Source organism: Anas acuta, chromosome 4, assembly GCF_963932015.1.
Source record: "Anas acuta chromosome 4, bAnaAcu1.1, whole genome shotgun sequence".
In the NCBI taxonomy this organism is placed as follows: domain Eukaryota; kingdom Metazoa; phylum Chordata; class Aves; order Anseriformes; family Anatidae; genus Anas; species Anas acuta.
In genome coordinates, this window is record NC_088982.1 from 29,375,515 (window position 1) to 29,395,353 (window position 19,839).

The following is a 19,839-nucleotide window of genomic DNA, read 5'->3' on the forward strand; positions in this document are numbered from 1 at the left end:
TTCTTCTGAATTTCACTATTAAGAAGAACAGTTCATTTTTGTTTGGCAGAACTCGATGTATCCCCACTTAACACAAACATTGTCTGTTTGGGCTTCAGCATTTACAAAGAACTAAACATGTTCTGCCTGGTGAGTGTTTCTGGATACACCAGACTTTCAAACTTTCTTCTAATTAGTCCTTCAAAAGACATAAACATTCCAGTGTTTTAAAAGTTTAAAAGAACTAAATTTATAGGCAAGAAAATGCTATTCCTACCAAGCTTTTTGGGAGTGCGGGTAAAGGTTCCTTTCACAGTTCGGCAATGAGAGTTATCTCCGCCACAGACACCACACTTATCTTCAGCCTTATTGGAGCCAATTTCCTTGTCACAACCCACCTTCTGCAGAAAGAAGAGCAAAAAGAGACATGGCTTTATTGTAGGCTGTAAGTTTTTGTTATAGAGGGAGCAATCTCAAAATCAATGCATTCAGGAAATCGCCACCCAACACTGATCTATTTTATTTAAACACAAATTACTTGAAAGCCTGGTGCTGTATGATGGTTTCCTAGGTGAAGAACAAGAATTGATTGTCATGTTATATCCACTCTACGTCAAGACTAGGAAACCATTAGTTGAAGAAAAGTGGAGTATTTCCATGGAACAGATTCATGCCATTGCTCTAATTTAATTTAAATTTCAAGTAATAATGAGGAATGTGATGCTGCAAATATTTAATTTCAAAACATCTGCAAAGTCTATCTCTGCACTATTTACAGAGTTCTGATTGCTGCTAAACAGAGTTGTTAGGTAACAGCACAGTTCAAATTCAGAGTGTTGGGAAGGTGCCACTCACCACACATTCTCCACGAACACAAATGCTGTAGGGATCTTTATAGGAACAGCGAGTCCCATCATGTGCCAGCTGTTTCATATAAGCAACATCTCCTGTTTCTTTGGATTGGCAGTACAGGTGGCATCTCTTATTAGCTGCATAGCAGAGAAACAGAAGTAACTGCATAAATTAACAGAAACCCAGATGAGCTTCAGAAAAACATCCCACTAAAGGCAGACAGAGAATAAGACAGAAAGGACCTTAAACAGACAGATGTGGGGAAAAACAAACACCAAGTTGCTTTTCTCTGAACTATGGGCCTATCGCTTTGAGATATTCTCGAAGAAATCAGTTCCCTTCCAAAGAGGCTCCTAGAATTGCATTCTCCAATACTCCGCATGTAGCTTTCACTTTGATCTTATTGGGAACAGGGCTGAATTTAGGAAATGATATCATATGAAAAGAACAGAGGGTATGGGTCTTTTAACTTTCTTTAGCCTTTTGGGAAGATACCAGCTGAATGTCGCTATCTGAATCTGACTCCCTGGACAAGCATATAAAGGGTTTCTCTGGAGATACCTGAGGAAAAAATGTCAGCAACTTAAAGCAGCTCTGAAACACCTTCCAGTGAGCTAAGAAACTTTGTGCTTGAGCTGTCCTCATTACTCAACGTAGTTACTGGGTTCAATTAGAGTTAGGAGTGAAGAATCAGGCTCTGGCTGCTGGACCCATACAAGAGTGGGAAAATACTACGAAAGAATTTCTCTTGTAGTGCCATTAGAACAAAATAATACTTCTGGTGCAAATTACTAGTAGTGGTAGCATTCATGTTTTGCACTCAAACAGACAAACAGCTGCATGGGAGAGAGGGCAGGAAGAGTCTTTCAGGACCTGAGCACAGCTTTCTACACTTGGCCCCAACAGTCAGGGGCATTAAATGCAATGAGCACCCATCAACTATTCCAGCAGCTGCAAGCCTCAGCTTTCACACTGTGTTCTCACTAGGAAGAGGATGAAAGTTAGGGGAAGCTACCTGGGCTAGGGTTGGAGAAAGTACAGAAGTTTCAAAAATTTCTTTCTGGGCCATTCTTTTTTCCCTGCTTTTTAGTCTCAGCTACACTCGCTCATACCCCAGTTATTTCCAGTCTCTGCATGGTGACTGGAACGAGACTGCCACAAGCTCTGCAAGATTTGAGGACTGACTTGTAATAAACACAAAAAACAGAACTTACAGTCGGGGTGTTCGTATGGCAGCCAGTGGTGTTTGCTGTTCTGATACTCAAAGTGGGAGTTGCGTTGCTGACATTGCTGCGCTCTGAAGTCCTCGAAGTGCTTTGGACACTCTTCTGTATTGCAGAGTTGAAACTCAAAATTGACACCAGCACAATCTTCACCTCCATTAATTGGCCTGTGAGGAGAAAACATTCAAGAGATTCTAAAACCCTCTGAACATTACTTCTTTTTTTTTCCTTCTACCTTAAAGTGAAATTCACACTCAATTGTAAGTAACAATTTAAAAAAAAGGGAGTGTGAACTGACAGAAATGGAAACAGAGCAGTTACACTGCACAGATATGCACTTGCAATGTAACCTCCATGTTTGCCCAAACATCCCAAAGGCACGTGCTGAAATGCAGTAGCAATGCATGTGCACATATATCTTGCCAATTTTTGATTTACAATTAGGGATCATCTAATAGTTTATCCTGGAGCTTGCTGAGCTTGCACGCTATGTTCTCTTCACTCTTACACATCAGCTAAATCCTTCATGGGATGGTTTTCCACAGGCTTTCCTCTGGAAATTCTTGAATTCTCCAAAAATGATCCTGGCTCCCTGCAAAAAGCCATGTTTCAAGGGGCTTGAACAGAACGTGAAGTTTGGCAGACTCCATCCCAAAACATAAATGCCATTTCAGCCAACACCTACAATGATTACCAGTCACTGTAACTACCACCAAGGCAGAAGACCTACATTGGATTGTTGCACTGGCGTGTTCGGAAACGAACTCCAGTTCCACAGGTTCGTGAACAGGATCCAAATTTTGTCCAGGGTCCCCAGTTGCCATCCTGCTTCAGCTGGTTAGCATTCTTCCACATGCAGTGACCTTTGTAGCACCACTGAGAGAAATCGGCCAAGGAAAATAGAAACCAAACCAAATGTATAATCACAGTAAAGTTAAAAGTCCGCAGAGGTGAGCTCATGGGGCTAAGAAGGGATGTCTCAGAAAACAGATGGCAAACAGAGACTTTCCTGGGGACAAAGTGGGTGAGGGTCTCTGTACTCTGGGCCCTGCAGTGCCTGATCCCCCTCCTCAATAAGCAGCACTGCCACACCTGAGCCTGTATCCTTTCACTGGCAGATGCACAAAACATGTTATACTCTTTCCACTTGATTTAAATAATTCTTTGCTTCGTTTGAGTCTTAGTTGCTACCATCTTTTTGAAGGAATTCTCATGTTCTCACTATTGTATCACAGGATGAAGTTCTTGATGAGGATTAGTAGTTTTTTAATTTAATTTTTTTTTTCCTCATACTGGTCAAATAAAGCACTCATGCAAATAAGCTGGAACAGAGTCACTGGGCAGGGTATTTTTTTGCTGCTGGCTAGGGCATATCCAGATAGTATAAGTGGCTCTGTTTTACGTGGAATTTGTTAAACAAACATTTGCTTGAGTATAATTGTATAATTAAAAATGAATTAGCAGCAGGACATTCACTAATGGGGATATTAAAAGGCAAAAATAAAAACTAATCCTAAGTCTACACAAACATTTAGCCACAGGATGTCTGGACCACAAGCGCTAAGAAGAGTTTGGGATTAAATACTCCTGTCCTACAGTGACAGCATCATCTGCTGCCCGGGATTCTTAATGGTGCTTTATGGGCACTTTACAGATGGGAGAAGAATCAGAAAAAAAAAAAAAAAAAACAAACAACCCACAAACAAACAAACAAAAACTTAACTAAAAGGCCACAGTAGAAGATGGGAGTGGGCTACACCTGAACTAAGGGCTCAGTGTCCTCAAACTCCAAGATTTAGTCTGTATTACAACCAAATTTGAACAGTTCACAGAACACCACAGTGGGAAAGCACAGCTCCTGCTTTTCCATTCCTCTGGCTCCACCCAGGGGATGCTGGCCTATTTCCTATTTTCCCTTCAACCCGAATGAATGAAGTTGATTTTGTTTCTTTTAATACAAACACAGCAAAAATACAGTACTCACTTTCCCAGGGGCACATTCTGTCCCATCGAGTGGAGGCCCTTTCTTAGTCTTACAGAAGTACGGGTTATCTGGATGGCTGCACCACAACTGCTTGCATGGGTCAAACGTTCGGAACTGAAATGGAGAACATTTATGAGATGAAACTCAAAATTAGGTTACTGATACGTTTTGGATAAGGGTTCAATCCACTCAGTCAATCTACCACAGCTATCAGTAAGTAAAGTATCTTCACAAGGGGAATGGTAGTGCTTATTCCCTGCATCCCCTGGTCCTGAACTGGTAAGAAGAGGGAAGGAGGAGGCCTCAAAAGTGGGAGGAAGATGATTTTTTTTTCCCTTCTTCCTCGGGATCACAGGCTTTGTGCCACAAGTCTGTGTCTTGTCGACTGTGCTGCTGTCCACCTGACCATTAAACCAAATGACTCAGATGATTGGGTTTCACCCATAAATCTCTCTCTCCTCCTTGTATATCTGTTTAAACTACTACATTAACTGCTCTTCAACTGTAAGAAAATGCATATTTTGCAGCTATTACACAGAATCACATAATTTCTAGGTTGGAAGAGACCTCAAGATCATCGAGTCCAACCAATTATTACATAAGGCCAAACACCAACTTGCTGAATGAACGTTTGTCTTCACAATGACTGCCCTGGACATACCGCTGTGCACATTTTATAGCCAACACCAAAATCAAAGCGGCACTGTTCATCCATGGAATAATTGATGCCTGGCAGCTCAGGAAGCTTGGGCCAATCATGTTCAAAAGGGTCATCGAGAAGACAGTCATAGGAGCTGTGGAAAGATGCACAGAAAAAAATTGCAAGAAAATAATAATCACTTTTTTAATCAGTAAGATCCAAGTATTTTTCTTAAATGTCAATACTGGCAACATTCCTTTACTCTAACCTGTTTTCTGGCCTATTTATATATGGATATTATTCTCTGAAGTGCAGACAGTCCCTTCTGTAAAAATATTGCCTAGCACAATGTGACTGGGCACTCGATGGGAAGATCCGACAGCAAAATCCCCACATTTGCTAGTGAAGCAGCATCTTCTGCTGTTCCCTGCCCTAACAGTACATATGGAATTTGTGCTTTATTTTCCTGCCACCAGAGGCAGAAAACAAACACTTCCAGTTCTTAGTGCCACAGTCTCTCAGTGTGCTCTGTTTCTCAGTATGCTTCTGCACGAGTCCAAATGCAAGGCCTAACACAAAGCCTACTGGAGTCAAAGGGAGCCTTTCCACTGACTTCATGGGGCTTTGAAGCAGGACAGTAGTCTTGAGAACAGGCCCTGAAATCTACGGTATACTGCTGTTGCAGTGAGTCACAAGGAAGCCTAATGGAATGCCTTTGAATGCTGAATCCCTGTCTGGAAGCAGAGAGCAGCCCCCATCAGAGGATCCCATTCCCCAGTATCAGAAGCCCCCGTATCACTGTGGTTATAACAAGGGGCTTCGCAGACAGAGGTCCCATTTATGACAGCTGTGTCTGCTCCTGGTGGGCCTCTCTTCTTTGCCATCTAATGGAGGGCCCCCCACTGTCCCCATATCCCAGGGAACTGCATAGACTTCCGTTCCCTTTAGTAAAACAACTAGATGAGTGCTGACAGGTCCTTACTGTATGTATCTTTTGAGTTCTTGGCCGCTGCATCTGGACCAGTGGTAACGATGAAAGGCAGCCTGCACCAAGGGAGCCATAACGCTCCCCATTGCTGTCTCATCCCCACATCTGTTCCCTTGACCATCGTGCTCCATTCCTAGCCTGAAACAAAGAATGGTTATAAGAGCCCCGGTAGTTTCTGCTTTGCAAATAGTAAAATAGCTGTAAAGAAAACAGTTTCTCATGCACACATAATCATTCAAAATGAAATTGTTCTCTGCGTTCTAAAGAGCACCTGCATTTCAAACAGATCTTCTTTGATGCCAAACTATAAGGACTCGCTGAATACTCTTACATTTATACTTCATTTTATTTGTTAACACCAGAAATGAACTACTAGATGGTGATTTCTGCTTCCGTTTCAGATAAAGGAAAACAACACTTCTGCTATCAGATATCAGTTCATTCAGACATTGAACTGTTCGTGTTAGTATACTCACTTATCTATTTATGCTTAGAACTAACGTGGTTATCATGTTGCACATCCAAAGAGCTAATTAGGTTAACACATTAAATTTTGAAGTGTGCATCGGGTGCAGCTTAACATGGAAATGACTTGGTCATCTCAAATTCATCTAAGTTCCTCCTATATTATTTCAACACTGGCAGAAAAAAAAACAAAAACAAACAAAAAAAAAAACAGTGAACTGAACAAGTACCTGCACTAATTAAGGAAGACAAAAAAGCAGAACCTCAGTGCTTGACATTAATTCACCCAGCAGCTAACAGAGATCTTTGCTTGATCAGTTATTCCCATTTTATCATTCTTTACAAAGTGCCAAATTAACACATCAGTACAGACCTTTTAAAATTAAACCACTTCAAATAAAAAGAAGATGGAACACCATTTTGCTGGTAATTTGCTAATTTTATAAGTTAGACTTACACGTGACCAGTTTCATGAGCAACAACAAAAGCTGATGAAAAGCCATCCTCATGGTTGAGAGTGCAGCTTCGAACCGGGTGACACATGCCAGTAACAGGAGCATATCCTATTGAGAGAAACCATGTCTGATTCTTTTACCCATCACATTTATTTTAAACTGGACACCTCAATAAATTTATTACCTGAGAAGAACCTAGAATTCTTTTTCTTTGTCAATTTTTCCTCTGTCTTTGCAATTACTGTCTGCAATTATTGTCTCTGCAATTACTGACAAGCTAGGTTTGGTTCTGCAAATTATCTGGATTACTTCACGTACTCATGCTCTTATCACCAAAAATGTACAGGATTCCTATTCAATTAAACATTAGAGCATTAGGCTGTTTTGATTGGTTGGTTGGTTGGTAGTTTTTTTGTTTGTCTGCATGTGTTCATAGTAGTACCTTCATTTGCATTCTGCTTCGTGCATATTGCGTACCTTTTCCTCAGTAAAATATGAGATCTTTCTGAAGACAGGGAATTCTGCCTAACATCTCATCCTAACCAGTTTCACTCCAGGCATGCTAGTCCAGATCTGAGGGCAGACTCAGCACCTTTGCCTCATCCTGAAAGGTGAAGTGACTGAACACAGACATTTAAGACATCTCCAGCTGGACAGCCAGAACACGGTACATTTTTCAAAAAACTATGTGGAGAAGCAGAAATGTACGTCAAACAGTAAGGGTTCACCAGCATAAAACTGAAAAGCCTTCTTGCTAAAGGGCATTTCTGACTGAAAACATGTCACTCTTACCATGTGCTACGCAAAGACTGGTAAACTTTGGACATTTGACCTGAACGTACTACTGGTACCATATTAAATTATATATACTACGCTGCTTCTTCATGACTGGATAATGAATTGTGGCCTTTTCTTCTGAGACAAGTTGCAGGGTTTGAGTCAAAGGCACAGAAGATAGGCACAGCAAGCACTAAAGGGGACTGTGGTAGCTGGCAGAAGGAATGGAACCAAAGAACCATTTGCAGTGCTGGAGCTGGGCGTGTGGCTGAGGCACCAGGAGGAGCTGCAGGATTTCATTATGACAATCTCTGTGGACTGACACAGCGAACATGAGAGAGGAAGCAGAACTGTTAGTGGGCTTGTGGAAACTGAGGCATTAAAGACAGAGGGCCTGTTTGACTGTCTAATACTACGCTTATTGTGGTGGAGGCCATTACACTTAGCTGGACAGCTTTGTTTCAGAAATTGCTCAATTTTCTAATCCTCTTTTCCACCTGCAAGCAAAGTAAGAAGCACACAAAACCACAATGTCTCAGTTAAGAGGAACCCTTGGTCCTACCGCAGACCACAGCACAAGTGATGAAATTGCTTGTTTGGTTTGGATAAATCATTATGAGGTGCATATTCTGCACTGTAACTACGTAAAAAACAAGGAAATAAAAAAGGGACTGGTTTGCAGAGCTGCACAGAACAGCAACATTTCAGAAGCCTCACACTGACTCCTATTTTTCTGCACTGACAAGTCACACTGAATTTCTTTCCCATTATCCTTAGTTCCTTGAGTCATAAGGACTAGTGCAGTATCAAACTAGCTGGTACATTGTTGTAACAAAATAAAAGCAAAGTTGAATGCAAAGTGTATTGAGAGTTCCTAATATTCCCTGCATGCACTCACAAAACCACAAATTGTTTGATGAAAGTAAACAGCTATTTACTTACATCTGTAAGGTAAGAAATGTCATCTGCTGCAGTTAGGTATTAACAGCAAGGTCTACCATGGCAAGGACTACTTGATTTTGAAAAAGTATGTAAAATGAAATAGAGGAAATAATTTCTCTCCAGAACACAGTAATGAGTACATGCTTGCATGCTTGGGCTGTCTATGTGGGCCTTTCCTAAAGTTAGGATAGGAAACTGAAAGTTACCGAGTTTACATGCTTTCCTGAACAGGACCAAGTTTCAATATGTAGTTTTAAAATGGAACACTTAAGTACTTGCTGAGCCAATGCCAATATTCCTTATTGTCTCAAGATCATATAACAATGCAATTTTATTTTTTTTTTCTCCTTTTTTTTTGGACAGGCACTAGACAAAAAAAAAAAAAAAAAGCTCCAGGTCAGCAGCGTTACCTTGCATACCAGCAGGCCCAAAATCTTGCCTGGTCAAAAAGATGGCATGATCGTGGTGCTCTGAATGATTGGGGTCTGACTTCTGCTGCTGATACGCCCAGCGACAAACATTTTCCAGGCTTCTTGAGGGATTCCCCCTTTCAATCAAGCTAATGGACTGAAAAAGAAACACATTAGACCTGCAAGCTCCTAAAGGTAGGAAATTCAGACAAGTTTTGATTTTCTTGGAGCACCAAACACGTTCCTGTTTCTCCTTCCCTATTTCCCTGTCAATCTAAGCAATGGTAGTCCTTTATCCTACGAGAAAAAAAAACACGAACAAGTACAGCTGGACATTGATCTATAACACAGGACTGATATTCCTTCTTGGCCTCATTGTCTTTGATCCCCAGGCAGAGCCAAAGGGGTGTGCATATGTAATAGCGCATCTTTAGGATATTTTTTTGATGACAATATAATGAGTATTTACATCATCTACAAACTAATGGCTTTTCTGTGTATAGCCCGTAATGTGTGGGAGAAAAACACAACATGATGTTAGCATTGAATAAGGACATTTTTATTTCCTTTGTTGGGACTTGCTTACATTCTTGACTGCCAGAAGACAACATGACTCGTTTGAGTTAAATGAGAGCCCAGTGACAACATACAGCCTGTATGGAGGAAGTGAATAATATAAACACAGAGGACAATGCCTCACAACTGGTGCAAAACCCTGTAGCGCCAGTAAATCTGTAGTGATTAACACAGATTAACCATCTGGTTCTGTGAGATTTTTGCTACAGAACACGCTTACAAGCTCAGTAGTTGAAAAGGAAGTGACCGAATTTAATTACAAGACCAACATCATACGGTCTTTTGTCTTGCCCAACTTCAATGTCTGAGTTAAGTGGAAGGGATATGCAGCAGTAGCACTAAACAGCACTAGCAATTTTCTCTCATCCTGAACAACTTAACAAGCATTTGTTTGAAAACTCTCTGAATGTATTTTACCAACAAAATAACATTGTTGTACAAGTACTATCCAGGGCAAAAAGCAGGGGAGTGTGCTATGACCCAGTAAAAGGAGTGTACACAATGAGAAAAGGAGATGGTTTCCCTAGCAGCCTGCTTGCAGGTGGGGCACCAGCAAGTTGTGTTGGTCAGTCAAGATGATTGCTTCTACTAAACTGACTTCACTACCTGAGGTAATTCTTCCTGAGGGTAGAATTCAGGTTGCAAGCCCAAGCAGGCTGAGCTCTGCCAGGAGTGGGGCTGCAGTGGGTCGAGGTGCTCCCCACCTCCTCTCAGCCCATCCTTCAATAGCATCATCAGGGGCACATCAGCAGGACAGATCCAATCACTGCAACTTTGCATTTAAATTTAAACACAGATACTTAGTGACATTACAAAAGGAATACACTGGAAAAGGAGCTTTCCACCTGACTGAATCTATCTAATATGACAAATATTTGGTTGCTGCAGTCTTTCAGCTTCTATGTGATAAATCAGCTGCAAAGTGACTCTGCAGCTGGTTGTGCACCTGCGTTACAGAAGGAACACCGATAATCAGTCTCAGGTATGAGGACACAAGCACATTTAGAACATGCCATACAGGGAAGGCAGTTCTCTGCAACCAGTGGTTCAGTAGACCTCTGTCTCTGCACCTGTTCACATAGTTCCCATGGACTATGGTTACAAAGAAGGTAAATGTGAAGAACTGGGTCAGAGGCTTACTTACCTTTGCGTACCCCAACATGATCATTCGGACCAACACAACATTTATATGAACACCCAGGGATTCATCATGGTAAATTTCATTCACCTGAGAAAATAAAAGGAAAACTTGAAAAAATCACCAATGATAGGGAATCTTCCAAGGCCATGTATCTGTCATTTCAAGTGCTTATATTACTACAGTCTTCTCAGAGAAGGATTCAAGACTGAAATCATTTCCATGCAGTGAGAAATGTAGGCTACCCTTCCCATCATCATATACCTCCTCACTGAGAACTTCCTGAAGCATGTTTCAAGACTCCTCTCAAATATAATGGCCTTTGGAGCAGGGCCAATTGAAGAGTTGTTTGGGAAAAGAGAGACCTCAAACCCTGCAAATACTTATCTGAACACTCAATTTCACTTGTTTGATAAACATAATGAGGGAAATTAAGCTATTCCTGAAAGCAAGGTTAAAGCAGTGTGTTCATATTCACTGAGGGATTTAAAAGCAGATAAGAGTTTGTTTTAACAACAGATAAAGCCATCACCATCCAGCCCGCACGGTCACCACCTCTGCTATGCCATCTGGTCACTGTAACTCTGGACGAATTCCCAATCCTGTTTCTATTTGCTTCGTCAACCATTTGTCTCTCTTCAATGAGTTTAAACACATGGGATGAGTATTTTAGTGGGAAGAATGAGAGCATATTTTTCATTTTGTAAAAGACTCTGCTGCCAGTAGCTCTCACTCAAGGAAATATGCCATTAACTTGAGCATAGGTTTGTCCTCAGAAAATACTTGAGGATTTGACTTTGAGCCATTTTTGCATTCTGAAGCTCTGGAATATTCAGACAATGACACGATCAATGAGGCTCCATTTCTGCACACATGTAGGCATGTGTTTAGCTTTAAAGATTTGAATAATACTCCTGATTCTAAATCAATCTTAAAATTAATGGGAAAAGTGTTTCCAAATCCCAGAAATGCTTTGGAAGTTCTCATCTGAAAGTTTTACAGTCAACAGCGTTGCCAGAGACATAAACCCCGTAGTATACCTCACAGAGTAATGATATCTCCAAATACGCTTGATTTGTGCAAGTCAACACATTCCATTTAAAAAGTTCACCAACTGCATGAAAGCATGTAACATTTATGGGACCCGGAAAGACTTAGTACAATAAAAACAACTTCTAGCCTGAGAAAACACCCATACATAAGACAACCTCATGAGACATCAAAACTTATCCTCAAGGGCTGCAGAAAACACACAGGAAAGAGCAAAATTAAAAGCTCACAAGGTTCCCCCACAAAAAAGTCCATGGCATTGCACCAAACTAGGTTTGCAGAGGTCTACAATAAGACCTGTACACATCATTTAAAGACAGAATTTTGCTTTCAATGTTTTCAGTCTGGTTTCCAAATGAAATAAAGATTATACAGTAATTTCCTGTTAGTTCTAGTGTCTCAATAAATTTTGGCCCTTTCCAGTAACAGTTGCAAATAAAGATCTCAAAGAAATCAAATATGTAGAAGTTTCCGAAAATAAGCAGCTGATTGGAAATAACAATGCTATTCCTGCTCCTGTGGAAGCAAAGACTGCATATTCTTTATCACACACACATGTAGAAGCCCAGATGATGCACAAGCACAGGAGCTTCTGATCTCTCCTAGCATGAGAGAAGCTTATATCCCATTAGAGAGCACAGCCATATGACAGAAATCCAGAGGAAACATGGCAGTTCCACTGCTCCCTGAACAGATGGAATTTTTCACTGTGTTGTTTTGAAGACTTTCTTTAAGAAGCAGCTAATATTCATGCCCTATTTTTTAAAGATAAATTAGTACAAATGTGACCACATAATTTTAAAAAGAGTATTTGTAGAAATTATGTTGTTGTTTTTTTTTAAAAAAAAAAAGAAACAGAATTGTGCAGATGGGCCAGAAATTGTTCTTCTTGAGGACCTTCTTTGTGCCTGGGAAGGTGAGAAATGTCCTTACACCAGAGTATAAATTAGGGAACTAAAACATCTGCAGTTCATCACTGAAGTTACTTATTTCCATCAAAACAAAATAAATATTATATGATGGGTAATTGGTGAAAAATAAATACCACTGTTCAGAGTAAGGATGGTATATTTGAGCAGTATTTAGAGGTTATTTTTTTTTAGTCATGCTAAACAGAACTTTCCCCTTCCCCTCAGGGAAAAAGGTCATTCTGAGTTGTCCAGACTGTGGGACCTGGCACAATGACTTCAGTCCATGGTTTTAAAAAATGCAATCCCTTTTAGGACCAACCAAGAACAGACTGTCAGCAGGATAGTTTTACAAGAAATGAGCACATAACTTAGACTGCCCGCCTTGTGAAGCAATTATGCCAAAGTTCAATTATTCATCTCATATTTTCTCCTCAGTAATGCAATATTGTTGCTCCCACCAAAGTTTATGTCAGAAAAACGTTTACAATTTCCCTTGTGCCAAGAAGCAACAAGCTCCCCAGGAGTTACTTTCATAGAGACATAAAGGGTCCAGGAATTGACCTGAAGATTCAAGGTTTCTTCAAGATTTCTCCACAACACCTTTTGTTTTACACCTTTCTCTGTGAACTGCTTCAGAAGGGTCCATCACAGGATTCCCATGAGGAAGGAGCAAGTTCATACATACTCTTGTGACCTAGATACAGGAAATTTTGGAAACCTGCAACCTCGCTAGAAGGCCACAAATCAAAATAAGCGCTGAAAAGTGTCAGTGTAGACTGCAGCACTTTCAGATTGTTGTAATTGCATCTACACTGTGGTTATACTGGCAAAACAAATTACATTCCAAGGTACTGGTACTGGTACAAAATGCATATATAAATCACGCCCCAGGAAACTTGATTTGTCTGATGTGAACTTGGGAAACACATCACAGATGTCCAACTGGCCATTCAGCCTCTGGTGTAGTAATTTATGAGAAACAAAAACAGTTAGACTGAATCCAACAGTAATATACACATGAAGAAGTAAATCAGCGTTCTCACTGGGACAGCAGTGACAGCTGGGAGACTCCACATACAAAGTGGGTTAGTATCTGTTTACTGAGTGGATAAATAATTACTCAAACAGACAAAATAAATGCACCTGGCAACGAACCCTACAGCTGCAGCAGAGAGCACTGGAAAAGGAAGATAACCACAAACCAAGGGACTTGAGGGTTTCTGTGGAAACTCACCTATGTTGACACAGTACCTGTGTCATGGATGACCCCACATTCCCAAACTGATGTACTCATAAAACAGCAAAGGTGAAATTAAAGACACACCCCAGCCAGACTGTGCTCCCTAAAAGAAATGTGTCTGGATTCTTACTTGACACAGAAATTGCTGCCTCTTGACCTACAGCCAACCAACATTCCCTGGTTACATTGGGTGATTCCTCTGAGTACCTCCTGCAGCACAAGCTTGTTCATGGTAGCTGGCCTATCAAATCTGGGACAGATAGAAAGCTGCAGCTACACAGCAGCTTTTGTGCAGGTACTTGTGTGACATGATTTAGGTGTTCCTGCTCCAGCAGGGGGATTGGACTAGATGATCTTTCAAGGTCCCTTCCAATCCCTAACATTCTGAGATTCTGTGATACCATGCGGTTCCTTTTCAGGGTTGCCCATGGACTGAGCTCCATGGTCTGCAGGTGGGGGCTGCAATCTAATCCACAGCAACCTGCTGATATTTTCCTGCCTCTGCTCACTCACAGCAAGCTCTTCTCTTCTTAAAACAAATCTTTCATTTGACTGTCCTTGGGTTTTGGAGACCGTAAAGCCTCAGTGACTCCGTTTCTGCCTTGATTAAAATACTTCTGCTTCTAACTTGTGCAGAGGAAAGTGCAGTTTTTTTAATTAGCATTCTACACTGAAGGAGAGTCGAGTATTTCAGAATGTAATGATCAGTACCATCATCTGCTGTACTGTTTGCATCACTGGAAAGAAAATGTTTTGAAAATAAAGTCCATATTGGTCTATAGACCATCCACACTTACAAACCACTAAATGAAAAGGCAAGGAATGAGCTGAGCTCTTTTGGTACACTTTTGCATGCCATTATACTTTACCAAAGTCTGAGGGTAGAATTTGATTAAAACTAACAAACTAATAGTACATAGAAGAAGTGAGTATGTGATGATTGTATCCTACAGAAATAGCTCTCTAACTAGTAACCTTGACAGACACTGAGCTAAGTTAGAACCCTGCTGAAACTGTTTGTGTTAACACTCATGGTTCTAGGACTAGAAGGTGTGGGACTTTGAAAGAGGCTGTCTTAGCCTCTTTAGTCCTGTAATGATGAGAGAGGGCCTGAGACATTCTCAAAGCCACCCAATTTAGCTCCACAGTGTGTAACACAAAAGCTGGATGTCAAGCAAGAGCAAGGACTCTCGAACTCCTAAGAAAAAGTCAGTATCTACAAAACAGGCTATTTGCCCATAAAGAACATTCTTCAGTGCTCACTGTGATGTGGAAATGTGAGGAAATAAAGCAGAGAGATTCTTCTGAACTGTGCCATTCTAGCACACCTGTTTTCCACAGAAAGCCATACTGGGAGATGACAGTTCAAAGGTTTCAAATGAGAGAACAGAAGCTGCCTCCTCCCCATTCTCCTCTTCCAACTCCAAACCCAACCCACAGCCTGATCAAGTCGGCAGTGAGACTCCTGCTGTGAGATTTTTGTAGGTATCCAGGTTCTACAAACACTCAGATGTGTAGGTCTGTAATACAGATAAGCCTCCTGGAATGTCAGTCAGCAAAGGCAAAAGAATGGGCAGGAACAGCGATCAACTTGGGCTTTTCTGGCAACCTTTCCCTTATGATTATTTTCCCAGCCTTTATTTTGTATAACATTTTTCTTCTTATTTCTTGTTTTCCCTGTGTGCTGTTTAAGTCTTGTAACAAAGTTGTTAAAATCTTGACAGAAATTACTAGATAGTCATTACATCTAAAAAAGGTAACAGTCTTTACTGTAATTGAACTACAGCTTCTCATGGATGAAGTGTTTCAGCTTGCACCTGCTCTGTATGACACACACTCCAGCAGATGGAGCCATTGATGTATAAGAAAAGCATTTCAGTTCAGTTTATCAGTTCAGCTGTTTACAAAGCTAAATGATTTAAGAGTAAAAAGCCAATATTCTGAAATCCTCTTTAATGAAGTTTTACCACAGACAGGAAAAACAATTGAACAGATTATTTTCTGGAATTCATCTCCTCCCAACAATGCAGTCCTTTGATACATCCAAAGAACAAACATAAAGACAATGCTTTACAATACTTCAGCGATCAACAACTAGAATTAATAACTAGAATTAATTAGTTGGCCAACAACTAGAATTAAGACACAGGGGAGATGCCAACTTCAAAATACAATACTCAATGATTGCTTATTTCAAGATTCCTTTCCCAGTAAAAGAAAGATAAGACAATTGCTCAAAAATCATGTTTGTGTTGATATTCCATGAGATATGTGGTAAAAAAAACACAATTCCCTGCAAAGTACTGTATCAAGGATATTTTGTTACTCACAGGAATCATAACTTTTCATCTCAAACTTTCTGGATTCAAGTGTTAACTTACTTCCACGTTTGCCAAAACTGCATTAACTCCCATTTCACATTCTTCAGCAATATAAATTATCTGTGCAGTTTAGCGTAGTCACAAGTTACTACTCAGGGAAAATCTGGAATTAGCATTTCTGAAATGCTGCGAGTAAGAACAGTCCAGCAGATCTGCACAGAAAAATGCTGCAGATTACCTGCTACTTGATGCACACTGTACTCAGTTGCCAGCATTAGCTCTTGTTTCCACACTGAACTGCAAAGAAAAGAATGAGCCCTGATCTGACTTTTCTCCTTTATCTGAGATAATAACATCCAGGCAAGTGATCATGTTAGAAACTAGAGAAAGTCAGAAGAGATCTCTCAATTAATGTGTTTGGGCCCCACTTCTAGCCAGACCGAATGAGAAATACACTAAAATTCATGGTTATCCTATTTCTATTTTAAAAAATCTAAGTGAGATAAAGGGGATAGATTGAAAGCTGCAGGTATAGTGTGTGCATGGAGAACTATGGCAGAAGGTTTAGACATACCTGGCACTGTCTTCCTGCTGACGTTAATCATAAAGCTCCTATCAACTTTAGAAGTGAGCACTAAGCAGTCCTGACATTCACCTCCTTGAAATAGTATTTGCACCAGAATTGAAATTAAATGTGGACATTTTTTCTGTGCTCAATTAACAGTGTTAATGGGCAACAATCTAGAAGTATTATTTAGGAAGAAGGTGGTACCACAAACCTGCAGTGCTCTGTGGGTAGTGATTGCCAAAAGCAGAAGTCTGTCAAGCAGCTTGCAATTTGAGAATGAATGATGCATAAAGTATCACTCTACTAGCTAATTTTGGTTTATTCTCAAGAAGAAAAAATGGAAAGATGTACATATTGACAGGTTCAAACCTGCATAGAACCCCCAAGTATAACCTGCTGTCTCTGTGTTATCTTTCTGGTCTAAATACTTTAATCCAGGGAAACTTTCTCTTAAGTAACCACCAGGGGAATAACAAAGGTCACTTTCCTAATACAGGAGACCTTGAATTTCAGATCTAACAAAACCAATGATAAAATCTTCCAGCTTGCAAAGACATGGCCTGGCTCCCGAGGGATCCACTGAGTAAAGGGAGGCTGCCTGGCTCTGGGGCATGACCAGGGTGGGGGAACAAATGGAGAGAGGGAGGAAGGAGGGCAAGGGGACAGTCTTGGTCCTGCAGTACCCCATTTCCCACTCCTCTGCCCATCTTCGCTCTATTTGCTTTCCCCCTGCAGGTTCTCCAAGGGATGCACGACTGGGGATTATGAATGGTGCCAGTGCTATGGAAGGGTTTGGGAAACAGAGCCTAGAACCCCTCACATGCTCCTCATAAAGGTAAGATCAAGAAAATAAATGTCAGTTATGTCACCTCAAGAATTCAGCTGAAACTGCTCAGTACTGGCCAGGCCACAGAGCTAACAAAAACAACTCCAGGGCAATGACATTCTCTCAAGTGGTTGATTTAGCCATCAGCCCTTCTGGAAAGCAGGCTGTAAGTGACTTCAACAGTTTATGCTGTGAGATAATGGTACAGCTTCACCTACAAGCTAGAGACCACACTAGATTTTTTTTTTGTTTTGGAGTCGATGAGCCCACTGGGGCTTCTGACTTCCAGCTCTGTCCCTTAACAGCTGTTTTAGATGCATCTCTGATGCTGGCTTTTCCTCCCTGTTTCTAAAGCCAGGAGTACACATAAATATTGAATACAGGGAAACATTTCAGGCATTTCTTTAGCTGAAACTGAACCTCTGGCTCTCGAGCTCCCAGTGACATCTCAAGACCATGCAGTGCTTGGTTCTCAGCAAGCCACCTCTGGCACAGAGAGCAGTGTAGTTGTGTCAGCATGGCACTGTGCCCAGGATAACCAGTTGTAGCACAGGGTTGAATGAATGCAATTAATACTGTTTTTTTGCACTCGAGCTAAATAGTGTTGTCTTTCCTGCCTGTGCATATTATTTTGAAGCTAATCTGGAGCTATCTTGCACATACTGCATTACATATGGCAAAACAGCCCTTAATTTCCCTGCTTGGGAAGGCAAGTTAGACTCAGCAAGTTACCATCTGCCTTGCAAAATCCCCAAGAATGCTAGTAACATCACAGATTGTCTTCCTCCTCCCTTCCTATTTCTAGGAATAGTAAAAGATACAAGTTCAAATATGCAAAGTTCAGATCTTGAAACTTAACACCGCTAGATCCAAACCAAAACAATCTGAACCCAAAAGTCGGGTTCATTTATGTCATGCAAATTCAGCTGTGCTGAATTGTATCTGTTGATGTCAGCAGTGCAGCACTGGACTGCAACAGCTGCAGTCCTAGTGGCTGATGATCTTCTAGGAACAAGCAAAGGCTTGCTCATGTGCTTTCTAATTCCCTCAAGCCTAAAAAAGAAGCTTCTGCTAGCAACAAAGACACACAGTTACTAGACACGCATTCACAGCCACCAAAGCCTTGCTGTCAATTTCCTTCTGTCTCAGCAGTAATCCACAGAGCAGCCCAGGTTCAGCAGCTTGTTTCTCCTCAAAGATCTTAACACTCAGCTTCCTAACACACCCGAGTCAAAAGCCTTCTGTGTGCATGTCAGGGGAATGGAGGAAGTTATGATTGAATGCCTTGGGCTCCAAAACCAAATGCACAGACACTACTCAACAGACCCTTTTCATCAAATCAAGATTCTACAGCATCCATTTGCTTATTGTTAGAGAGCAACTCCTTACGCATGCTGAAATACCACTAAAACACTTAAGCTCCCAATTAGAGAAACAGTAGGAAAGGCGTCAGTCTGAACAAAGCGCCAGGTTGTAAACTTAGCAGACTGAATTCTGTTTTTCTGTTACAATGTGTGTGTTATGTCTGGAGTTTCTTATTCTAGATTTATAGCAGAGTATAATTCTATACAGAGTTGTTACAGTTCTACACAGAGTTTCACTGGAAAAGATATCAGCTGGTTTAAATTCTTACCAAGAAGATTTTTTTTTTCCTGTCAAATTCTATGGATTAGATTTTTAAATTGCTGGTCGTCATTTTGGGAGCTCAAAAGGTGGAGCAGATTTTCAAAGGTGCTCTTGGAAAACTGAGACAGGACTGTGACAAGTGCCTGGTGTTGAGAACTGTTTTTTAAATGCACCTGGCTCTAAACATCTAAAAGGTAAATGGGGTCTTAATAACAGCATAAATATAGGTACACTCCGATCCTGGCCCTATACTTCCTCCCTAGTATTTGAGAGATTTCCTCTGCACCTAGGCAGCACAGTTTTTCACACATGTAGGATTTGTGTTGTTGGCAGCACAGTTCATTATGAAGAGAGAGCTTATTTAGATGACTGAGGAGCTTATAAAGGGAGCCAAGAGACATTCTCTAGATATTGCAGCTCATTTTCAGTCTGAAACACAAGAGGTAACATTTTCAGCCTCAGCTTTCCATGCTTCAGCAGCAGCAATATGACACAACCATTGCATAGTGCACTAAAATGGGAGCTGTAAAGCTGCTCAAGGCAGGACATATTACAATACAAGCCACGTGAATCAAAGCTTGGACCAAAGGGAGAGGACACGGGAGAGGAGTAACGCCTTGACCATTCTGAGTGCAGTGTTCTCATCATTTCTCCTTTACACGAGGTCTACTGCGAAGGTGGTGTCCAAGTCTAGCATATAGTGCAGAGTCTTGCCACTTGCTTTCTAATCACTTCATATTGTCACTGATCTCACCTCTTTCATGAACTTGTTAGGAGGAGATTTTCCCCTGGTCTGATTAGTGCAATGGGGTTGAGCATGTTATCCCGGCAATCACTAGTCATCCCTCACATAATTCAGGCTTAAAAG

General features: G+C 40.9%; 1 protein-coding gene across 12 annotated transcripts in view; it reads right to left on the bottom strand.

Annotated features, from left to right (window-relative positions):
- The window catches only part of ADAMTS3 (ADAM metallopeptidase with thrombospondin type 1 motif 3), a 154,831-nt gene that overhangs the window by 15,854 nt on the left and 119,138 nt on the right, over positions 1-19,839 (bottom strand). For all 12 annotated transcript variants that reach the window (XM_068680405.1, XM_068680404.1, XM_068680402.1 and 9 more), the window contains 10 exons: positions 10,436-10,519; positions 8,716-8,872; positions 6,589-6,694; positions 5,661-5,804; positions 4,700-4,832; positions 4,039-4,152; positions 2,785-2,930; positions 2,046-2,221; positions 835-968; positions 257-380 (listed from right to left, as the gene is read on the bottom strand). In XM_068680405.1, the coding sequence (XP_068536506.1) occupies positions 257-380; positions 835-968; positions 2,046-2,221; positions 2,785-2,930; positions 4,039-4,152; positions 4,700-4,832; positions 5,661-5,804; positions 6,589-6,694; positions 8,716-8,872; positions 10,436-10,519 (1,318 nt within the window). The remainder of the gene's footprint in view (positions 1-256; positions 381-834; positions 969-2,045; positions 2,222-2,784; positions 2,931-4,038; positions 4,153-4,699; positions 4,833-5,660; positions 5,805-6,588; positions 6,695-8,715; positions 8,873-10,435; positions 10,520-19,839) is intronic.